Below are 20,128 nucleotides of genomic sequence, written 5' to 3'. Positions count from 1 at the left end.
TAGCCAGGGCAGGAGGGAAGGTGACAACTGGCACGCACACAGCCTATCTCCCGACAGTCAGATGCTGCCACAACTGCTGGATCTCCTGAAGCTTCTCAGGACTGGTGTTAAGTACTGGTATTGTTCCGATTTTGCCAAGGACTTGACTTCACAGACCTCTTCGGAAGTACATTTGTAGCCTACCTGGGAGAAAATATACACGCCACATGCTGATCACCTGGAGATATCAAAGTAACATTAGTTAGGATGAAAGTAACCAAGAGACCTGTACTAATTATACTGTGTGCCTAATTATACTGTAATGCCTGGCATTACAGTCATTATTGTACTAAACAAATAAAAAACAAAACGTGTATGTATTTACTGTACATTCATATAATTGAAGGTAACACAGGTGTAAATATTGTATAATATAATTATTGTGGAAACTGCTCTATTATTTAAGTTCTTAGCTGGGCAATTACATAATTTGGGCAAGTTAACAACAACAACAATAATATATTAATGGTAAATGAAGGAACATATACCAAAATAAGATGTCTGAATGACAGTAAGTTAGGCCTATGACAGACAATAAACAACTGGCATTGGCGCTACTTATTGCTTTTATAATAGCAGTGAAATAAGAGTAACAATAATACATTTTATGTGTAAGCCTTCATGACACAGTGAATATACAGTGGCAATACTATTAATGACGGTGATATTTTAAACCGTAATGTGATAGCATGTTAATGTAGCTGGCTACGACGTTGAGAAACAGACATGCAGAGACATTATCCCGTTTACCTGTAATTTTCCCACATAAAAAAACGAACAATTGGAACATTCAAAATAACAATAATACATCGCAGTAACTGATTAAACTACAGGCAATTTTATTGAAAATATTGTGGGAAAACCTCAACAACATAAATATCATTCAAGGACCCGCTAGTAATAATTAGCGATATCAACGTGCGGCCAAGAATATATCGCATCCGAAGTGTTAAGTAACTTCCGTACTATCCGCGGCTCCCGCGCGGCGAAGATAGTCCACTATACAGCACCCAGCAAGTACACTGTTAAGATGGGTATTTTATTAATATAAAAATATTGCTGTTACCCTGAGTAAATAAACCTTTTGTTAAGATGATTCTATTTGGTTTGTTGTTGTTGACAGTGTTGTTTCTTGTCATAGTTTTGTTTAGTTTTACTTGGGTGTAACTAATAAAACATCATCCATAAAAGATTATAGGGATTACACAAAAAATGACTGTCAGTGCGGAAGGTTGCATTGTCCTTTTTGAATGTTTTCAGATCCATTTCTTCCTAAGACCCGCCATTTCATTCTTGTCTCCTGTAGGGGATGCAAATCTCTGGTCATAATCTCAAAAATGATATATTCTACAATGATGAAATTGTAGTACAATACAAATCTTTCTTTCTTTTTTCATTTTTTTTTACATTTTCACTGGAATTATTTAAGACACTTATATTATTATTAAAATTAAATACTTCAAACTTTTTTTCTGCTGGGCGTCAGAGTGATGAGCAATGCTTACTGGGGTTTTTCAGCATTAGCATGTAGATACTTTTACATATTTGTTTTTAGAGTTCCATCAGAATACACCGTATCACCACTCAAATGAGGAAGGCAGTGTTGAAGGGAGTGTGATGTTTTTTCTCACAGAAATACCTGTTCAAGTCTTATACTTTTCTGACCGTCATTATGCAGTTTAAATGTAATGTGCACTTAGGCCAATGACTCAGTCATTCCAATTTCACTGTGTACATGGATCAGTGCTGCAGAGTTCATGTTTAATAACGCTTTCGCGCATATACAGTATTTACAAAGCACTTTAGATGGGTTCCTTCCTCCCACCTGCTCTGGGGAAATAGTAGGCCTAAGTGCCTGTTGGAAAGTCTTTGATGCTCCTTCAAAATGCCACTGTTGTAATCCATTGTGGCACCAAGACCAGTAGCAGCAAGCAATTAGGCCAACATAAAAGTCACTTTACACATAATGTTTAACTCATGAAACAGCAGTACTCAAGTACTTTGATACAGGAGTCTAATTTATTAAAATACACAATTTATCAATGGGGGCATGAGTTCAGCATGAACTTTCTGCCTAACCATTTGAGAAAGTAAAATCCCACGTCTGCTGTTTAAAATCAGTGGGGAGGTCAGGTATTTGAAACTACTTCAGCAAATAATCCGTTTGATTTATGTGAGGATTGAGGTTGCTCTCAATCTTGTAAATTGCAAACTGCACTTTAGGGGAAAGTGAATGAAAATGCTGCAAAAGTCTGTAGGCCTTTATACTCCCAAAGGCAGCCATGAGTCTCTGTAATTCCTGGCAGTGAAATCGAATAAAATCCCCGTTCCCTACCAAGAATTGAAGGAAGCAGCCAATCAGAGCACCTATCCCCACCAAGAATTGAAGGACGTGGCCAATCAGGACACATATCGCTACCATGATTTGTACCAAGAATAAACATCTCTCAGCCAGAAAGATATTTATGGCTGAGAGAACCGCAAAGTAGTAGAGTAGAATAGAGTACACAGTATAGCTAGAATCTCTGATATGATATAGACGATTTAATGCCTTTCTAAAGTCACAATTACATAATTAGAATGTTCTTAACTGAATATTATAATGCTGATGTTACTATCACTAAGTTCCAGAACACCGACTTGGAACTGTGACAAAGGCACCCCAAGGAACCAGCTAGTAAAATGGTGAAAGAAAGAAAACAGAATTGAAACACTCAGTGAGCACTTTATTAGGTATTTATTAGCACCAGACTTTGTTAGCTAATGGTCCACCCCATTTTGTCACCTAATTTAAAAACAATGCAATGCAGTATTCAAACTCCGGTTCTCCAGTACTCTTTCCGTTCTTTGGGAGCGTAATGGAGACCCATGTGCATTTCCCTAAACTCAGTGTGAAACCGGAGAGAGAGTGAAGCAACAGGATTTGTGGGATGATGGAGAGGTCAAAGGTTAGTGCTGGGGGGGGGTCAAGTCAGAATTTGAACCCAGTCTTCTGAGGGGTAGCCAACTGGAGTACGAGGGCAGGTCTCCGCAGTGTGCTTCATTGTGTTAATTGGTGTGTGTGTGAGCATAACGTGTTGGAGTGTTGGAGTGTTGGAGTATATTTGCGAGAAGTGCATTATAGTGCAGTATGAAATGTATGTTGTTAAGACCCAAACTCTGCTTCACCCCAGGGTCCTCCGTAGAGGTGAGCCTAACCTAGTACTAACTATTACAAAAGACTGTGTGTGTGTGTGAATCACCTACCACAACAGCCACCACTATCCACTTCAGAATACTGAAACTACCATTAACACCTTTACTGGTCATTCCGCCTTTTAAAAAGCGACTGGCAAGGCACAGTCCGAGGCACATCATGTGACTTCCATAATGTGCCTAATTTGGCACATTCTGATTTTACTCATTATCAACTCAGTCTCTCTTGCTATTGAATGAACCATGTGTTGGAGTATGGAGCTGGTCTGAACTGGTCAACCAGCTACCAGCTGTTTCAAAAACCTAGCTTGAGCTTCTTTGTTTTCAGCAGGGATCTAAGCATTCCGCGGGCTTTTCCGCCCAGAGACGGGAAGAAGGGCCGTGTGTCAGACCTGGAAATAAGAGTCCTCTTCCTTAATTAAAGGGCTCACAGCTGAGAACTACAGCCCCTCATAAATCTCACCTTTTCATGTGCTTACTTTGTCCCAGAGACCCAGGATTGAGGTATATGGGACTTCTGCCATGAGGACAGCTATTTTTACAACAGAAACAGACATTATTTGCAAGCCTTTTCTAATGTACTGTCTTTGGAAGTGCTATGTCAAATCAATTGTGACTTTACACTATAGTTCATGGATAGTTATTTCATTAGCCCAATTATTTAAATGATCTGTCATTTTTACCAAATTCCATGATATAAACAGCTGGAACTGGAGTTAAACCAGCATACACACCGGCCCTCCAGGACTGGAGTTAAACCAGCATACACAACAGCCCTCCAGGACTGCAGTTAAACCAGCATACACACCGGCCCTCCAGGACTGGAGTTAAACCAGCATACACACCGGCCCTCCAGGACTGGAGTTAAACCAGCATACACACCGGCCCTCCAGGACTGGAGTTAAACCAGCATACACAACAGCCCTCCAGGACAGGAGTTAATTCTGCACACACCGGCCCTCCAGGACCGGAGTAGCCCATCCCGGCTATAGGTAAAGGAGAACGACCCTGATGAGTTTTAATTACATCAAAAGGTGGTCAAGAGCTTGAAGCTCTGTGAGTTGTGTGTGTGTGTGTTGTGTGTGCGTATGTGTGCATTAAGGGGGGGGGAGTTTTTAAATGATTTCATGTGTTGAGCAAGCGCCTGGGGCCAGCTGTGTGGTTTCCAAGGAGACGCAGCCTACAGAGACCACATTCAGGATGAGGCCTACAGCAGGGGTACCGCCCGGTCAGGACGGGAGGCCAAAACTACCCAGCAGCACTTTCACCCTTCTGCGTTACTGCGGTTACTACAGACGGCACCGAAAGCAGAGACTGATGGAACACAGATCTTTCTGGGACCTAGGCCCCCCCATAAGTGAGATAATTTCTGATAAATGTCTGACTCAGATTTCTCTGCTTGCATCATACTGTTCCTCTGGATGTCAGAGTCCATGACTACTTTCAAGTGCAGACTCATCTCTTCAGGCTGCACCTTTCCCTCCCTACCTCACCATCATGATTAGCCTTGTGCGTGCCATAGATTATAATAGCACTTATATATAGTTATTGTTGTGCTCAGGGTATTATAGCTGCCAGCCTTGGTATGTTAGTTGGTAAGTTGATGTATTCTTCAAGGGTTCAAATTGTATCTATGTGGTCAGGCTAGAACTCGGAACCGTACTGTCCTCCAGGGTCCTCATCACACCCTGTGTTCGATTTGCACTTCTTTGTATGTTGCTCTGGATAAGAGCGTCTGCTAAATGCCTGTGATGTAATGTAATACTGGGTCGCTTGCATCAGAGGCAGTAAATGGCACACAGTTAACCTCCTACTGAGGACAGCAGGGACGTGTATGACGTAAACACAATTTGGGACGTTCTGCTGGCTTGTTCTGCTCAGTGGGACTAGGTCCACCCTGTTCTGCTGTCTCACTGAGGGGGTATGAATCACTGAATCTGGGAGGGAGGAGGTATAGCACAGGGAGAAATGCACCGATTCAGACACACATTCAGGCAGTGTGACGCCAATGGAAACCCAAAGCTTAAAATGTTCTCATTGATGTTGGATTTTTACCAAATCCTTCAGCTTGGTGTAGAATGTGCCCTTGTACCAGTGGCACCACATGTGCAGATTGTGTGGTCTGATGTCAAAGGCAGTCTTATCTTTTACCTCATTTAACCAGGAAGGCTGCTCTCTCTATTTACAGCTTCAAGAGAAGCGTATCAAGTCTACACCCATCTGTTTTTCCCCCCAACTCAATACTTCCAAATTCAAATGGCTGGCCCATAAGGAATGGGTGTTGCAGTTGCATTGAATTTTGCTAGTTTTAACATCCGTTTCAATTGTATGAATAGGTCTAATGACATAAATGGGTCTGACAGGTCAGTTCTCGGGAAAAGAGTCGAAGTGAATAATCGAAGTCCAGGGCTGGTAAATAATACGTTTTGCAATAATATTCTGGTCCAGAAGAGCAATGCACAATACAAAACTTAATGCTTTGCTAAACATCTCTTGGTCATTCTAATCTTTATACCTTTTAAAACTCGTCATAGGAAGGGGGGGGGTGTTCTGTCGAAGATCACAAGATGCTGGCTCAATGCCAGTAGGCCCCTCTCCACTCTCACTTGTTCTAGGTTTTACAGATACATGTATCTATTCTCTATAAGCATTTAACTCTTGTTAATGACATCCATCCATCCATTATCTGAACCCACTTATCCTGATCAGGGTCACAGGGGGGCTGGAGCCTATCCCAGCATACATTGGGCGAAAGGCAGGAATACACCCTGGACAGGTTGCCAGTCCATCGCAGGACACACACACCATTCACTCACACACTCATACCTACGGGCAATTTAGACTCTCCAATCAGCCTAACCTGCATGTCTTTGGACTGTGGGAGGAAACCGGAGTACCCGGAGGAAACCCACGGGGACACGGGGAGAACATGCAAACTCCACACAGAGAGGCCCCGGCCGACGGGGATTCAAACCCAGGACCTCCTTGATGTGAGGCGGCAGTGCTACCCACTGCACCAATCCGTGCCGCTTGTTAATGACAACTGATACATTTTACCATTCATTAGTACAATAATCCTTAATGCAAACTATTGTTGTTAAGACATTTTTATTCTTTGTTATACATGTCACATTTGAACATCAATTTTTTATATTAAGGCAGTCTCGTCCCATCTGTCATTGGCGCGGGTTCACATGGTCTTTTTCCAAAATAATCGTTTAAAATATGGCCGATCAAAACATTAAGATATATTTGATATACACTGCATAGACACATCAGACAGGCCAACTCGTGTCTCTTAGATCACAAATCCAAATTTAATAAAAGTTCAATCAGAGGCCTGTAACTAAGATCATAATTCTAAAATTCACAAAAGCAGAAACAGCCCCTCAGGGTCAAATGACAGAAATGACTTTTTTGGGGTGGGGGATAAAAACTAGGAATAGAAACTGTATTACTGTACTAGTGTGCTGTGTAACCCCAAAACGTTCAGTCTTACCTCATGCTTTTTGCAGGTGCAAACACTGGCATTCGGTCAGTATGAGGCTTGATGCGGTCCTCTTACAACTGTTGTGACTGATCGGACACGGGGAACGCAACTTGCCGAAAATGCAAAGTCACAAGCATCTAAATTTTCCTAACCCCTCCTCAGTGTTCCCACCCAAGCCACATCCTGGCATTCCCACGCGCACACACACAGCACAGGATCCCAAGACGTGAGTCGTCCCTGCCCTGGTGGAATTTTAGGAGCATGTGTGGACACAGTTCACAGGATGCCAGGAAACCCACTTCCTGTCTGGGAGGTATACCTCAGAACACTGACACATTATATTCGAGTTCCAAACCCAAGCTGTGTTTATGCAACATTGGCTTTACCCTGCGATATGAGCCTTCATGTGTGTACAAGTATTATCAAAAGATTGTTTGTTCTGTCTTCAGATGATTCAGATTCTGAAAACTATATTGTGCATCACATGATGGAAAATAGTCTTTGACATGGGCAGATTTTGTTTCCTTGTTTCTCGGTTTCTAAGCCTTTTCAAAAAATCAGATCTAAAATGTTCACCATTGATCAGTCAGAGATAGCATGTGATAGTCCGATGAACAGCTGAAAGATGGCAGCTATATTTATTTTATTTTAACTATAAAATGAATGGGATCAGATTTAGAGTTTCTTGCACTCTGGGTCTCTCACACATAGGCCTAAATTTGCTCAGGTACTGCATCTCTGCTCCAAATATGATTCTGTATAAATCTCACACCTATTTTATCCTCAGTCATGCAGCAGGGTGCCACTCAGAGATTTGATGGAATTGTAAACATTGCAAACATGGCTACAGCGTAGCATCAAGGTTAGCGTAATACTGAGCCGGTTCCAATGTTATCACTGGATTTACTGGTAGTTAGCAGCCACATATCAATTAGTAGTGGCCTACTACACCAACTAGTAGGTTCAGAAGGCCGTTGTCATCTATTCATCTGGTTGATCAATGATACGAATACAAGAACACTCCAGATCCAAGAACACAACTTCTTAATTGCTTTAGACTGGCCTAACATTCATGAATAAACTCACTACACATATTACCCTAGTATGTGGTCCCCAGAGGTGTGAAATGGTCTCAGGGTAACGTTTTGGGACCTCGTTTTTGAATCCAGACTAGGCTCGTATTAAAAAATAACAACATTGTCGACATTTGATGTTCCAGACACAAAACTTAAATTATCCGGTGAAAAAGCAAGTAGTCTAACCTAAATTAGCGCTTCGTGGCATCCTTACTTGACCTGAACAGTAACAATGCTTCAGAAGGCTACTCAAACAACCGGCGCTCACCAGAAAGAGGGGCTCCTCTCTAAGCTACCCGTTGCGCTCGGTTTGCGATGGGGGAGGATAGCCTACATGATGTCAAAGGAATGTGTCCCTCCCTCGGCCGGTGCTTCTCACTGGTCGGTTAAAGAAAGACTCAAGAGCTTTTTATGGAGACGGCTGTCCATTGCTAAAGCAGCATCGAAGTAAACCCTTGTGAATTGTACATTCAAAGGGTTAATTTAATGTGATTTTGCGGATCAGTTTGTCTAAGGTAAATAGCCAATCTAGCTAGTGCATCTGCAATCTGCGTGGATCTAAAGAACGGGTTTACTTGGCATCGGCAGACACAGAAACAGTTGGTAAGGCAGGCCACTGGCTACACTTTTAACTGTAATTTACCGCGTTAGTTTTCCAGCAAGTCCTGAGAGTGCGTTTGCTGCTCATCTTTGTTCCCTGCGACTTTTGAAAACCGAACAAGAGTTTTGCTAGTTAGCTAGTCACCTAGTACTAACGGTATTTGTTTGCCGGGGGGGTTGGTTGCAAAATCAACATTATTGTGGCAATGAGAAGATAACTGCATTTCCACTTCTTTTCAGCAAACCAGAAGTTTGATAAATCTGAAAGTTCCGTCCGAGTGAAATTGGCTCGCTAAATGACCTGAAACGTGGATGAAATTGGCTACACTGATGTTCGCTAGCTTGGCAGCCAGTGCCAGTTACCAACCTGGATGTACATCCAGCTATGTAGCCTAATGTTTAGGCTATATCACAGCTAGCTGATAAAGTTGCATTATCAATAATGCACCGGTATAATTACAATAGCAGAGTTATTTTTCGCTAGCATGCTGTTTTCAATGCGTTGTTGCGGAACCTAGGCTATTTAAGTGCGACAAACTATTCATAGTGTTGGTCATCACGCTAGCTATGATTTCCACAAACGTTTTGATGATGGGTTTCATTTACGTGTCTTAGCTATTTCGAATGTAATATTCATGAAAGTGTAGGCAATTCCATTGGAATAGTCTAGGCTTTTCCACATTTCGATAAGCCGATGTTATAGTTGAATCGCTGTTTGTCATGTCAATGTACATGTCTACGTGCTGCACCGTAAAAAGCGAGTAATTGGCCTATCATTTGACAAATCATACTTGCGTTAACTTAGTTGCCGCTGTACTCACACTGTACTGCCGTTGTACTGCATATGAACCTGCCAAGTTAACTCCCCAACGGCAAAAAGAAACGAGCCGAAATTGCTCTTTATGTCTGTGACTACTTTGGTCTTCTCGCTGTTAACAAGAGCTTATCATTTATCAAGTCTGTTTGGCTACGCTACTTCCTCTAATCGCAGCCAAGATGCACAGAATTGTGCAAAAATGGAGGCCTATAACCACGTTTTTAGTTTTGCAGATTTGCTAAGTTCCAGGTACAACCTCTCTGTGTTATACAACTGGATACGTAGCCTACTTGTACAAAAGGCAGTCGTAGTAGAGGTATCGAAGTCTGTGTAGGAAAATTCAAGTTGAAACATTGAGATGAGATTCATATTTCTTCTTTTAAATAAGTGTACAATCGTCTGGTTTAATTGATCTGATTCGAAGAAAAGGTTCAGTGTTAAATCAACGGTAATGCCGTGGGCTACATTTAGCTCAAATGTGCTCAATCTTTCATATCCATACAGCAATTTATGTTTAAAAAACGTTGCGGCAAGCTGTAGGCAACAACTGGAAAACGTGCGCAGACAAGCTGAAAAATAAGGGCTCTTATCTGCGGTCTGTGAGAACACCTGAATGCGTTTCTATGGCAGTGATCGTTAGTCATTTTTGGGAATCCTGTTCCTAGCCTTGCGACGTAAAATCTACAGCACGAACCAAACTACACGTGGATTAACGCCCTGTTTCCAATATCCAGTTGTCATGGTTACCTACAGCACTGCGATTGTTGACAAGGACATAGTTTGAACTATTTGACCCCGGTTTAAGTTTTAAGTTTTAAGTTTTGACAAGTTTGGAGGGCTGAAGTGATGCATACTATTTACCCGGCAGATTTTGACAGGTCCATCATAGACGGTGAGATCACAGTGCCCCCTCTTATGGATACAGTGCCCCTTTCAGGGAAAAGTTTTCATATTTGCGAGAGTGTGGAATAACGAGCCTCTTGTGTGAGCTTCTGCTTGCATGTGGCGGGGGAGTATGTGGGTCTTTAGGTCTGCCGGGGGAGGTTGTGCTCGACAGCGCTTGGCTGTCAAGGACTAACACCCCCCGGGGTGTAGTAGCTCATGTTAAAGGATAGTTAACTTTCTGGAGTTGTCTTTCATATAATTCGTTTTTGGCTCACGTTTTTGTATATGATGAAAGATATTGTTGGCGACATCATTTTCTACCAGTTTTATAGTTGCTGTTGGGGGCCATTCTTAGGTTCATACGTGAACGATCACTTTAACGTTGGACAAGAGAGTAGAACGGTCTGATATGATCCATACATTTTTACATTTCCCTTTCGATGTCACTGATTTAGCCTACGTGCAGTCTTGCTGTTGTAAAATACGTGTGGTCATTTCCGCGAGTCATTGCCCCAGGCCAGAAACGGAGAAACTGGGAAGCTTTAAATGTCGGTTTTGTTACCATGTTCCGTTTTTAACACAGACCATGCTGTTGTGTAGTCTGCGTCTTGTCCCTGGGTTTCACAGAGAGAAATCTTTATTGCCGATGGGAGATCTCTTGTCGGGAGGATAAATATATCTGGATGATAAAACGGCAGTATTGCATCATGCAGGGATTTGGCCTCAAACCGCGAGTGTTCCCGGTCTCATATTGAAGCCACACCGATTTTCAACAAAATGGATGGACACCCTGAAACTTTTTTTTGTGTGTGGTTTAGCCTCTTCCTGTCATTTTAAAACACACAACCACAGGGGAAAAGCCATTTACATAAGTCATTTTAAAAAGCATACCGGGATTTCACATGCAGCTCAGCAAACTCAAGGACAAGCTTTGTGACGGTATAAAAAGTCAAGCTCATATCATATGCACTGAAAGTCTGTCCACCTAACGTTTCATTTTTATTTTAATGCACTTGTCTGCCATAAAGACACATTTGGTTTCCCTGACTACAACATAATTGCGTGACTTGTATATGATCTGGAAGTCTGAAGACACCAGTAAATATTGAAGGGTGCAGTTTGGATATGTGCTGCATACATAGTGTACTGGATGGAAAGTTAATTTGAAAGCAGTTGTTGCAAGAAGCAACAAATTACTGACCTCAATCTGGAATAATAAAACGCCTAGGCAATCCAAAAACATGCAGGCTAGGGTAATTGGGGGGTTTACATGCTCAGTCATTTGCATGCCCGGATGAAAGTCAAATGGACTGTGTTTATGTCTGCAATGATGAAAAACCTCTTGTTTGTCACATTGGCTAAAAGGGTAAGCTAAAAGAGATGCAATGTAACATGACCGTTGAAACAGCTTGTTCCTGTCCTTTCTGCTGTGTTCTGTAAGCAGACATGTTGATAGTGGAGCTCACTTTATACTGCCAGCTTTTTGAGCTTCATAACTGATCTTTTCCTCTGTCTTGTCTCTCCACACCCCAACCCCCCACACACACGTGTGCCTGTTCATCCACTACACACCTCTTCAACCACACATGCGCATACACACACACCCCTTCATCCCCACACACACACATACATGCATGCACACACACACCTCTTCATCCCTACACACACACACCTACCTCTTCATCTGCTCACACACACACCTACCTCTTCATCTGCACACACACACACACACACACACACTCTCCGGTCCCCAGAGGGAAGATGGTGCAGGTGAAGAGGATATGCTGTATTGGGGCGGGGTATGTGGGCGGCCCCACCTGCAGTGTCATCGCCCAGATGTGTCCTGATGTGACTGTCACCGTTGTGGACGTGAACGAGGACCGAATCCGGGCCTGGAACTCCGAATGCCTGCCCATCTTTGAGGTGAGAGTGCTGGGATCAATTTCCAAGGGCTTGGGGGTGGAGGGGAGGTGGTAGTAATCCAGTTCCATCTTTGAGTGTTGTTGGTGAGTTAATGAGGTTTATAGGAGCTCACAAACAGGATCTGAGCATGCTGGTGTTTGCAGTGTCTGGGGAATTAAGGCACACAAAGAGTTTTGTGTCCAAGAGACAATTCACAATTCAGAGTTTAACACATTCCCAAACTTAACACTGAAAACTTAAGATGTGACGCCTCTTTCTCAGATTCAAATTCTCTCTCATGCACACACGCATGCATGCATGCACATATAATTTAAAATACCACAATGTTACATCCATTTTACAATATGTGCACAGTTCTCTCTGTCCCAAACTAATCCAAACCGTTTAATCCTACTTTGGGAACCAGCCAGGGCTGCAGGAAGTGGTGGAGTCCTGTCGCGGGGTCAACCTGTTCTTCTCCACAGACATCGACACTGCCGTCAAGGACGCAGACCTGGTCTTCATTTCGGTAAAGACGCACCCACCCTCTCCTGCGATCATCCACACCTGCTCCTCCATTGCCGTCTGTCCATGCCATCACCACATCGAGAGAACCTAGCCTAGCCTGACCAGTACATCAGATGTTCATGGTTTCTAAACTGAATGAAATTTTGTCTCCCAACGGTTTCATCAAAGTAGGTTGTTTTTCCATATAACCGCACTATGTGAAACCCAGAATTATCCCAAATCTGGAACATGGACTGAAGTAAGAGCTGTTCTGGGTTTTACTTGGCACAGTAATCCAGCTAACTCAGTAATCCTGCTTTGTGGGTTTTACTTGGCACAGTAATCCAGCTAACTCAGTAATCCTGCCTTGTGGGTTTTACTCAGCACAGTTATTTTGCTAACTCATTAATCTTACTTTGTGGGTTTTACTTGGCACAGTTATCCAGCTAACTCAGTAATCCTGCCTTGTGGGTTTTACTCAGTACAGTTATCAAGCTAACTCCGTAATCCTGCCTTGTGGGTTTTACTTGGCACAATTATCCAGCTAACTCAGTTATCCTGCTTTGAGGGTTTTACTCAGCACAGTTATCCAGCTAACTCAGTAATCCTGCCTTGTGGGTTTTACTCAGCACAGTTATCCAGCTAACTCAGTAATCCTGCTTTGTGGGTTTTACTCAGCACAGTTATCCAGCTAACTCAGTAATCCCGCTTTGCGCAACACCCCCTGGGAGTGCCTTACAGCTGAGCTCTGATTGGCCCGGCAGGTGAACACACCCACGAAGACGTTCGGGATCGGCAAGGGCCGGGCAGCGGATCTGAAGTACATCGAGGCGTGCGCACGGCGAATCGCAGACGTCTCCAGCGGCTGCAAGATCGTGGTGGAGAAGAGCACGGTGCCCGTCCGCGCCGCCGAGAGCATCAGACGCATCTTCAACGCCAACACCAAGAGCAGCCTCAACTTCCAGGTGCGTGCGTCCGCCACAACCCGGGCAGCGGATTGGACAGTGTTACCGTCGGCATTACGAAGTGCCGTATTCCGTACAGTGGCGATGCGCCGTGCTGCCACATCGTTGTTAACGAACGTCTCAGAGGTGTTCTTGCTTTGTCGACGCTGCTGCAAGTAGCGGCCATGTAATAACATAACTGCGAGAACAGGCCATTCAGCCCAGCAATGCTCCCCATTTCCTACCACTAAAGTGTATCTGATACTTTGTTTACCTAAAGGCTAGATGTTATTTCGCACAGTATCAAGTCAGTCTTCAAAACCCCCACAGTTTCTGCCTCCACTACATGACCTGGCAAGCTATTCTACACAGTGACCACTCTGTGGGGGAAAAATACTTTCTTATGTTTGTGTGGAATTTGCAAATTTCCATTTATGCCCCGTCGTTCTGCTAACCAAAATCTGTTGTTCACTTTGAGGCTTTTAAATTCATAAAACAATCTTTTGAAGCGATCCATTACATTAGTTACTTAGCTGACGGTTTTTGTGAAGAGGGCACAAGCCCCTTTGGAGCACTGCAGGCTTAATGGCCTTGCTCAAGGGCGTAACAGCTGCACAGATCCTATCATGGCTACACTGGGGCTTAAACCACCCATCTTCCAGGTCCCAGTCATGTACCTTAGCCACTAGGCTGCTGGCTGCCCCCAGCCCCAGAGTGATCCTCTCTCTGACTGGCTTCTCTGTTCAGGTGCTCTCGAACCCGGAGTTCCTGGCGGAGGGCACGGCCATCGCGGACCTGAAGAGTCCGGACAGGGTGCTGATCGGGGGGGACGAGACGCCAGAGGGCCAGCGGGCCATCGAGGCGCTCCGGGCTGTCTACGAGCGCTGGGTCCCCCGAAACAAGATCATCACCACCAACACCTGGTCCTCAGAGCTCTCCAAACTGGTGCGTGTATGTGAGTGTGTGTATGTGTCTGTGTGTGAATGTGTGAGTGTGAATGTGTGAGTGTGAGTGTGTGTGAGCGTCTTCCTCATGGCCGTACTCATTTAAACCACACCCCATTTTCTGAGCGGCTTCGTTTTCATGTGCCGACAAGGGTGGAGCAAAGAAAGGTATGGGCAGTGTTTGATGCGCCGAATTGAAAGGGAGTGGAAACCCTGCGCGACCGGTTTGCTAGCCGGTGGGGTTTTGGAACTGACCCAATGTCTCTCCTGCTGTCTGACGTATGCCCCGCCTCCTCTCCCCATGCCCCTCCCCCTTCCTGCAGGCAGCCAATGCCTTCCTGGCGCAGCGCATCAGCAGCATCAACTCCATCAGCGCCCTGTGTGAGGTCACAGGGGCGGACGTGGAGGAGGTGGCCCACGCTATCGGCACTGACCAGCGAATCGGCAGCCGCTTCCTCAAGGCCAGCGTGGGTGAGTGCGGGGGGTCAGAGGGCAAAGGTCAAACGGCTCGGGCGAGCCTGTTAGGCAGCAGAAGCCGTTACTAAAATCTGAAAAGATTATTTCCACACAACAGTTCTGCTGGCAACAAGTTACTGATTTGTGATAATTGTTCATGGTTTGACTTGTCAGGAGCTGAGAAATTCTTCTCCTTGCCCCAGTGAAACCCTTCATTTGAGCTTGTTTTTTAAGCTCAGCAATTATTAATGTGTTTTTAAGCCAAACAGTGCTGTGGCTTCTCAAACTGTAATAGAATCCCCCCTGGTGTGTTTTGACTTTGGGGTTCGTTTTGTTTTAGCTTTTATTAAAAAGGAAAAGAAAAACGGTGTCTGGGTGTTCTTAAAGTGAGAGTTCCTGCGATGAGGCCACAGTCCACAGTCCTTCAGTTCCTCTCCATGATTCCCTAAATTCATGCGTTTTACAACCGCACTGTAAAAAGTGCAAATAATCATATCACCAGGAGTGGTTTGTTTTTCCATTCTGAGCACTGTCTGTCTTTCTGAAGCCATGTAGGTTAGGTTAGGTGTCGGTCCCCATTGTGGCTGCTCTGTAGTAACTAGGATGGGTCAAATGGACCAATGACCCTACGGGGTTCAATAAAGCATATCTCCTCATATCTTATCTCATTCTGTCTGGCTGGCTGTCTGTCTGTCTGACCGACCTGAGCTCTTGTTTGACGCAGGATTCGGGGGCAGCTGTTTCCAGAAGGATGTGCTGAACCTGGTGTACCTGTGCGAGGCCCTGAACTTACCTGAGGTGGCTCGATACTGGCAACAGGTGTGTCCAGCCCCCGGCCTGCCCTCGCGCACCTGCTCTGCACATGAAAGGAGTGCAGCTGGCCGAGCTGGATATTAAAATACCCACAGTGCATCTGCAGAAGGAGCCTCGCTGAGGATCAAAGGGTCTTGGGCGTCCTTGGATAACACGCATGAATTAATTAGTCTGAGGTTGCTAGTATTCACTCTAAGTAAATAAAGTTAAGCTCCCCTAAATTAATTGTGTTGTGCCAAAGTGAAATGTCCCTTTAAAGCTTCAATTAATTAAATGTACACCCTCCGGTTTTCCTTAGTTTGTTTAAGTCATAATTTGGTATTAAAATTGTATTTTCTAGGTTTGAAACTGGCTGAGAGATGAAATATCTTTGATGAAATATCTGTTCTTTAGCTTTGAACCCGTGTTGGACTGTTCGTAATGGCTGTTTGGTTTCTCACGTCCTGGTCTGTCCAGGTGATCGAGATTAACGATTACCAGCGCCGACGCTTCTCCTCACGGATCATCGGCTGCCTCTTCAACACGGTGACGGACAAGAAGATCGCCCTGCTGGGGTTCGCCTTCAAGAAGAACACGGGAGATACCAGGTGGGGCTCTCCTCCCGACATTCCCAAAATCACCCCTTCTTCACCTACACTCCGAGCATCCCGTCTCTGTCCCTTGGCTTGGGGTTGTTAGGATGCGTGTCCTTCTCCGTGGAATCAAATGCAAGTCGATGAAGAACACACGGCTGACTTCTCTTCACGCTTTCAGTCCAAAGCCCAATATGAAGTGGCTCCACCAAAATCCCATGGGGTTTTGGCTTTGTTTGGGAAAATCTAGTAGGGTTTTAATAGGGGCTCAAAACAATAGTATAGCAGTCAATTTGATTTTGGTCGAGAAGTTATAAGGTCGAGAGTGCCATATGGCACTCTTGGGACTGAGAAAGTTAAGAGAATTTAGATTTATTGCAATGTGTAAGGGAGTGCTTAAGTACTGTGCATAACAGAGAGCTGGGGACAGGCAGGTCGGAGACGGGTGGTTCTGCCTCTCCGTGGGGGTCTCTGACTGAGCCGTTGGTAAGGGTGTGTGACATCCCTGCTGCTGACACTGTAGGTGTTTGGCACTGACATAGTATGACATATGGTAACGCTCGTTAACTACCAAGTATTTACTTGGTAGGTACACAGCTACTTGTGTAATTCTAAGGTCACAACTTTGATTTCAGTGGTAAGTACTAGGAAACAAAGTCAGTATGCATGTACCATATGCAAGTACTGTTTCATAGTACTTTCCTCTGAAATCAAAATAGTTACCCAATAAGTACCTGGTATTTACTGGTAAAATAAAGTGTTAGCCAATATATATATATATATATATATATATATTAGTGGTATACTCCTAAAACTGGTGATGATAAAATCAGAAACCCATCAGGCTCTGTTCCCGAACAAGATGGCAATCTCTCCTGTGCGGGTCTCACCTGTGATGGTCTCACCTGTGCGGGTCTCACCTGTGATGGTCTCACCTGTGATGGTCTCACCTGTGCGGGTCTCACCCGTGTCCCCTGCAGGGAGTCCTCCAGTATCTACATCAGCCGGTACCTGATGGACGAGGGCGCCCGGCTGCACATCTACGACCCCAAGGTGAAGAGGGAGCAGATGATCCAGGACCTGTCCCAGCCCACGCTGACCAACGCTGAGGACCCCTCCAGAGGTAACGGCCCCTGGAGAACTGCAAGGCTGTGCGCTGACCTCTTCAGGACCTCGTTGTTGGTTTTAGTCCTGGGATTTCAACAATATTGTTTAATACAACTTTTTAACTTATGATGGGGGTCCCTGGATGCCTTCAGTCAGAGTGGGGAGTCTCTGGATCAGAAAAGTTGACAGTTGGAAACCCCTGATCTAAAGGGCAGACACCCTTATCCAGGCTGAACTAGAGGTGTTGATCTAGCTAAGCTGAACATGAATTAGAAACAGGCAAATTCTTGGTAACCCGTAGATAGCATGGAAGGACCTGAAGACTAACTGTGAGCCTGCACATCCATCTGTTAATGATGGAGCAGCTTTGTGACTGGGCCGGATAAAAGAAAGCCTTATTTATCTTACCTGCCAGAGGGAGGGGTAACAGCAGCCTGTTGTTTGCTCTCTCGCTCAGGCTCCAGGAGTGTGTCTGTCTGCGTTTCTCCCTCCGTTTCCCCTGAAGTAGCCTGGAGCTGGTGGGCTCACATGGTCCCTGTCAGCCTGAGCGTGACTCTCTTTCCCCCACCACCTCGGTGGCTGGTCCCAGTCTAAGCACTGCTGGTCCCAGTCTAAACGCTGCTGGTGGGAAGACTGTGTGGGGGCGGAGGGAGGGGGGCTGTGCGGGGGGGCAGAGGGAGGGAGGGTGGGTGGGGTGGAGGTGTGTGTGTTCAGGGCCCTGAGGATGGCGTTAATGCTCCAGTTGCTCTGAGAAAGCACAGCCCCTCCCCCCGCCTGGGTTACTTCAGTATCTCTCTGATCCTCAGTGTGACTCCACAAGATTTCACAAGACTTGCCAGACTTGGCATGGGTTCCTTCATGGTTCCACTTCCCTGAGCAGGTCTTATTACAAATCATGGGCTTCATGCTTTCTTCTTCTCAAATGAAGAAGTGAAACTCACAGCTTTTAAGTACCTATCAAAATGCACAGTGAAGAAACCTTCCTGGGATTGGCTAGATTTGATAGATAATTTATAGTTTAAAGGTTTGTAAAGGTTTGTAAAGGTAAGCGCTTCCAAGCCAGTTTAGCTGACTGCCTGTACCCCCTCCCCCCACCCCCCACAGTGTCACGTCTCGTCACCGTGACTACAGACCCCTACGATGCCTGTGAGGACGCCCACGCCATCGTCATCTGCACCGAGTGGGACATGTTCAAGGTGAGCGCAGAGTCAGGTCAAAGGTCACGGGAGAGAGTTCAGAGGTCACGTGGTTTATGGCCTTGCTGTTCTAAGACTGCATACTATTTGGCCATGTTTCAGCTGCTGTGTATGATATCGCGGTTGCTAATGCCTTCGGTTTTTTTCTGAAATGCCGCCAGGAGCTGGACTACGAGCGCATCTACAAGGCCATGCTGAAGCCCGCCTTCATCTTCGACGGGAGGAGGATTCTGGACGACCTGCACGACCAGCTGCAGCACATTGGCTTCCAGGTGCGTGGGTCATGTGACCACCGACGGTTGTCACTTGAAGCTCTGAAAGTTTGAACTTTAACTGAAAAGAGTCATTGGCTTAAGAATACAGCAACTGTGAGTCTCAAACAATTACACTGTAGGTGCATTTAAATGGTGCGTTAGAAAGGTCCATAGCCCAAGTCATAATGTCCCATGCTTGTGTTTGGTAAATGTATTTGGTAGAGAACGGTGTATGAATCTGTTTTGGGGGACATTTGGCTACAGGTCGAAACCATCGGCAAGAGAGTGAGTCAGAGAAGTGCCTTCGCAGCAACCAACGACGTCTCCAAACCTGACCACCTGCCCCCAGCCAAGAAGACCAAAGTGTGAGCCTTTCTCTTCAGGAAGGTTTCTGTCACTGTGATGGACACAGGCTTTTACAAACAATCATTTTATATTCAATGTTATTTAAGACAGATGATTTTTAACATTGACCTTTTCTAGCAGTCTTCACCTTGGCTCTGAGTCTCGGTCTGGTCTACTTTTTTGTAGAGGTGACCGCTTACTGTCACTAGCAGTAGAGTGGATGTATTCGTAAGCAAACAATTTTAAAACACTATATGCATATTTTTTTTTACCAGTTTTACATGTTTTTTTCTCTTCTCATTGATACATTCCAATGTTTTGGTATACAGGTATATGTAATCCAAAGGTTATGAGGTGAATTTTTCATGGACAGCGTCAATCTCATCTCCGTATATTTGGTTCTGTTTTCAGTTTTTTATGGTACGTTCTCCATATCGACATGCATTTTCTGCGGTGCGGATGTTCTCATTTTTCCGTTTTCTGACTGTAAATGTTCACTCTGTCCTTGGCCTGTGTCTCAGGAAGGCTTACAGTTAGAAATGGAGGGAGAGAGAGAGATGAGAAAGCATTGATTCATAAATACACACATGCGAGAGAGAGAGAGAGAAAAGAGAAGGATGAGAAAGCATTGACTCATAAATACACTCACATGCGAGAGAGAGCGAGAGTATGCACGTCATATACAAGATGTGTGAAGATGCTTACATTTTAAATTTCCTTCATTGATTTAAGTGGTACCCAATTTACTCTAATACATGTGGGATGCAGTGCTGATGAGGACAGGCAGGAGCAGCTCTGTGCTGTGTTGGTAAGAAGCCTCTCTCAGACAGACACAGGCAGCTCTGTGCTGTGTTGGTAAGAAGCCTCTCTCAGACAGACAGACAGGCAGTAGCAGCTCTGTGCTGTGTTGGTAAGAAAACTCTCTCAGACAGACACAGGCAGCTCTGTGCAATAGCAACTCTGTGCTGTGTTGGTAAGAAACCTCT

The 20,128-nt window shown here is 44.8% G+C and overlaps 1 protein-coding gene across 2 annotated transcripts; it reads left to right on the top strand.

Moving 5' to 3' along the window:
* The first annotated feature begins 8,097 nt into the window (after positions 1-8,097).
* LOC133124065 (UDP-glucose 6-dehydrogenase-like) lies at positions 8,098-19,294 on the top strand. 2 transcript variants are annotated; one of them, XM_061234922.1, is made up of 12 exons: positions 8,098-8,315; positions 11,857-12,025; positions 12,432-12,533; positions 13,276-13,476; positions 14,203-14,400; positions 14,723-14,870; positions 15,580-15,674; positions 16,125-16,255; positions 17,221-17,363; positions 18,452-18,543; positions 18,705-18,815; positions 19,062-19,294. In XM_061234922.1, exons 2-12 carry the CDS (start codon positions 11,864-11,866, stop codon positions 19,164-19,166), a joined length of 1,488 nt encoding a protein of 495 aa, XP_061090906.1. In that variant the 5' UTR covers positions 8,098-8,315; positions 11,857-11,863; the 3' UTR covers positions 19,167-19,294. The 2 variants fall into 2 exon arrangements, with proteins under 2 accessions (XP_061090906.1, XP_061090905.1); XM_061234921.1 differs by having other exon boundaries at positions 8,267-8,403.
* The last annotated feature ends 834 nt before the right edge of the window (positions 19,295-20,128 follow it).

Source organism: Conger conger, chromosome 3, assembly GCF_963514075.1.
Source record: "Conger conger chromosome 3, fConCon1.1, whole genome shotgun sequence".
NCBI classification, from domain to species: Eukaryota; Metazoa; Chordata; class Actinopteri; order Anguilliformes; family Congridae; genus Conger; species Conger conger.
The sequence above is the reverse complement of the archived record's forward strand: the minus strand, read 5'-3'. Positions and strand labels throughout refer to the sequence as shown.

Coding starts and splice junctions, on each gene's coding strand:
- LOC133124065 (XM_061234922.1), top strand. CDS start 11,864: ATGGTGCAGGTGAAGAGGATATGCTGTATTGGGGCGGGGTATGTGGGC. Junction 13,477..14,202: donor AGAGCAGCCTCAACTTCCAG/GTGCGTGCGTCC, acceptor TTCTCTGTTCAG/GTGCTCTCGAACCCGGAGTT. Junction 15,675..16,124: donor TGGCTCGATACTGGCAACAG/GTGTGTCCAGCC, acceptor TGGTCTGTCCAG/GTGATCGAGATTAACGATTA.